At 47.6% G+C, this 2569-nt stretch overlaps 1 protein-coding gene across 1 annotated transcript; it reads right to left on the bottom strand.

The window, feature by feature from the left end:
* Window positions 1-270: 270 nt before the first annotated feature.
* LOC133917524 (protein LITTLE ZIPPER 3-like) lies at window positions 271-1534 on the bottom strand. The gene is made up of 2 exons (XM_062361409.1): window positions 1374-1534; window positions 271-851 (listed from the first exon to the last, which is right to left on the bottom strand). Exon 2 carries the CDS (start codon window positions 837-839, stop codon window positions 579-581), a length of 261 nt encoding a protein of 86 aa, XP_062217393.1. The 5' UTR covers window positions 840-851; window positions 1374-1534; the 3' UTR covers window positions 271-578.
* Window positions 1535-2569: the final 1035 nt, after the last annotated feature.

Raw genomic sequence — 2569 nt, 5'->3', positions numbered from 1 at the left:
AATCTGTCACTCGCTCGGGTCGCAGGAAAAAAGATGATACTCAAAGTATACATTTAACATCTTACCATCAATTTCATTATATATATTGAGTTTGAACATTTGAAGTGATACGAGTAGATATTACCTTAACAATATCACATATTTGCTATGCGACGCATTATATTTTGGTGACCTCGGAGAGAGTATAATATACTGGTTAGCATGCTCTCTCTAGTTTGTATGAACTACTGCACCGTTACACATGAATTTCGTCCTCCTGAATGTTGATTCGTGCTGACAAGATCCTAAGGCACTATTTGAGATTGCACGATGTCCTCCCGGAAAAGACATAGAAGGCCTCATTCTGTGTTGTTCAGAGAGACCCATCTCTCTATACCACCGGCACCGATTGATCTAGTCATCCATTCTTTACAAGGGCGTTGCTACATATCAGCTAAAACATTGGGAAGGAATTAAGTTTTCCATCAACTAAAACCAAACAAACCTTCCTGGTAATTAACATCCAGAGCTAGCTAACTAAACCAACGCCGTGAATTAGGCCACTGCAACACCAGCTCGTACACACAGAAGCTTGGGGACTACATGGGCTTGGGGGCCGGCTTGCCCTTGCCGCCGGCCTGAACCGGCGGGGCCGCGTCGAGGTCGGGCTTGGACGACGCGCGGTTCGGCCCCGCGTTGTTGTTGTTGTTGCCGGTCGCGGACTTGGCGAGGCGGTGCTTGAGCTCGGAGAGCAGGACCTGGTTCTCCTGGTTGAGCAGCATGGCCGCCTTGCGCAGCCGCTCGTTCTCCTTCATGATGTAGCAGTTCTGCAGGTAAAGCTTCGTGTTCAGCCTCTCCATCGGCTGCTACACCTGCACAGTCACACAAGAAGAACTAAAAAGGCATCAGCGACGTGTGAGTGACACCGACATGTACGGCCATCTGTCTCTCGTGCACAAGATCCATCAGAGTATCCCAAGAAGCTAGTATGCTCTACGAGTTTGACACTGAGCGCAAGAAGGAGAATTAGAAGCTTCATGCATATCACGTCTGAAGCTTCCATTCCACATTTCCATGCAGCCAAAAGACTAAAAAAATGGAAAAGGTACTGCTGCTCATTACATTTCATCATCACCGGCATATCAAAAAGCGAGCAGTCATCTCAAGCGCACTAACAAATCGATGGAGGCATGCAAAAACAAAGCAAAGTAGAAGCAAACAAAAAGGAAGAGGGCATCCATCTTTCTATAGGACACGCATGTGGTGCGCAACGTTACAGCATGAAAGCTAAGGAAACGGAGGTGCCAGGCCCCATGCCCCTGCGATCGTTTTGATGCATGAAATCGGAGCAGAGCACACTAGCAGAAGCGAGTGTGTTGGGGGAGCATCGCGACCTTGTGCCGGTGGAGTTGGTGACTGCTGCTAGCTGATGAGATCGAGATGGAATGGAAGCTCAGGGGCTCTGGTGAGGCTGTAGCGGCAAAGGCAGAGGCTGACGAGACCCTGGGATGTCTGTGGGGCACGGACACGGCAGAAGGGAGGAGTTGTGGAATGGTTAGTGTGCTCGGCGTGGCCGGCGCGGTGGTGGGGCTTATTTATAGGCCCACCTCGCCTACTCCAATAGCCAGCGCCGTTCGTGACGAACGTACATGTAGTGTCTATGAACTCGATGCCATATTACTTAGGGCATCTATAGTGTTGAAATATAGGACGGTGAACTACAATTCCAGACGTGGTGAAATATAGGACGGTGTTAGGAAGGCAACCATGTGCAAATGACGAGGTTTTCGTCGTCCCCACATGTTGGATGGCACGCAGAGAACTGCATTGTCACGCTCGGTCGCACCATTGGGTCGAGAGGAAATATCACCGATGGCATCTCAGGTGCCTCCAAGCCTATGATCGCCTCTCCTCTCCAACGAAACAATGAGGTCGACGAAGATGCCTACACCACTGCAACTTGCCATGCATCCCGATGAGTGTCAAGAGGTGCATGTGCGGCACCAAGCATCGCCGCTAAACGCAACAGCAAGATTAGGATTTGCGTATACGGTGAGAAATGTTTTTCTTATTTCAAAATGGGTCGCATTGTGATAGTAAACATCGAACGGTTTTCTGCTAACTTAGACAGCCCATTGTGGGTAAATGTTCTTCTCCTTTATTAAGAGATGGGTTTTATGCATCAATGTGAGCTTTCTTTGATCATAGTGGCAAAATTGGTAAAGTATTTTAACATAAATTTTCTCTTAATTTTTTGTTAAAGTTTTATAAATAAAATTTTAGGAGTATTTGGACGAGGAAGATTTTGTTTAGGAATATTTTTTACGCACTCACGCGCCTAAGAGGGCAAAACGGGGATAAAGGAAAGGAGGAAGGCACGGGCAGAGATGGCTCCCAATGATTCATTGATGTTGATGATGATTATGGGCCTTGGCCGGCCCAAGATTCGTAATGATGGCTCATCTCCGGGTCATCGCTCATCATCGCGTCTGTGTTCCCTTCTGCCCTTCTTTTTCTTTCCCCTGATCCCTTCTCATCATCTTTTCAACCTGAATCTCTTATCCTCACTGCTTTACTTTACCTTCCTTCA

This window comes from Phragmites australis, chromosome 5 (genome assembly GCF_958298935.1).
Source record: "Phragmites australis chromosome 5, lpPhrAust1.1, whole genome shotgun sequence".
Classification (NCBI taxonomy): Eukaryota; Viridiplantae; Streptophyta; class Magnoliopsida; order Poales; family Poaceae; genus Phragmites; species Phragmites australis.
Note: the sequence above shows the minus strand (reverse complement) of the source record. Positions and strands in the feature narration are given on the sequence as shown.

Coding starts and splice junctions, on each gene's coding strand:
- LOC133917524 (XM_062361409.1), bottom strand. CDS start 839: ATGGAGAGGCTGAACACGAAGCTTTACCTGCAGAACTGCTACATCATG.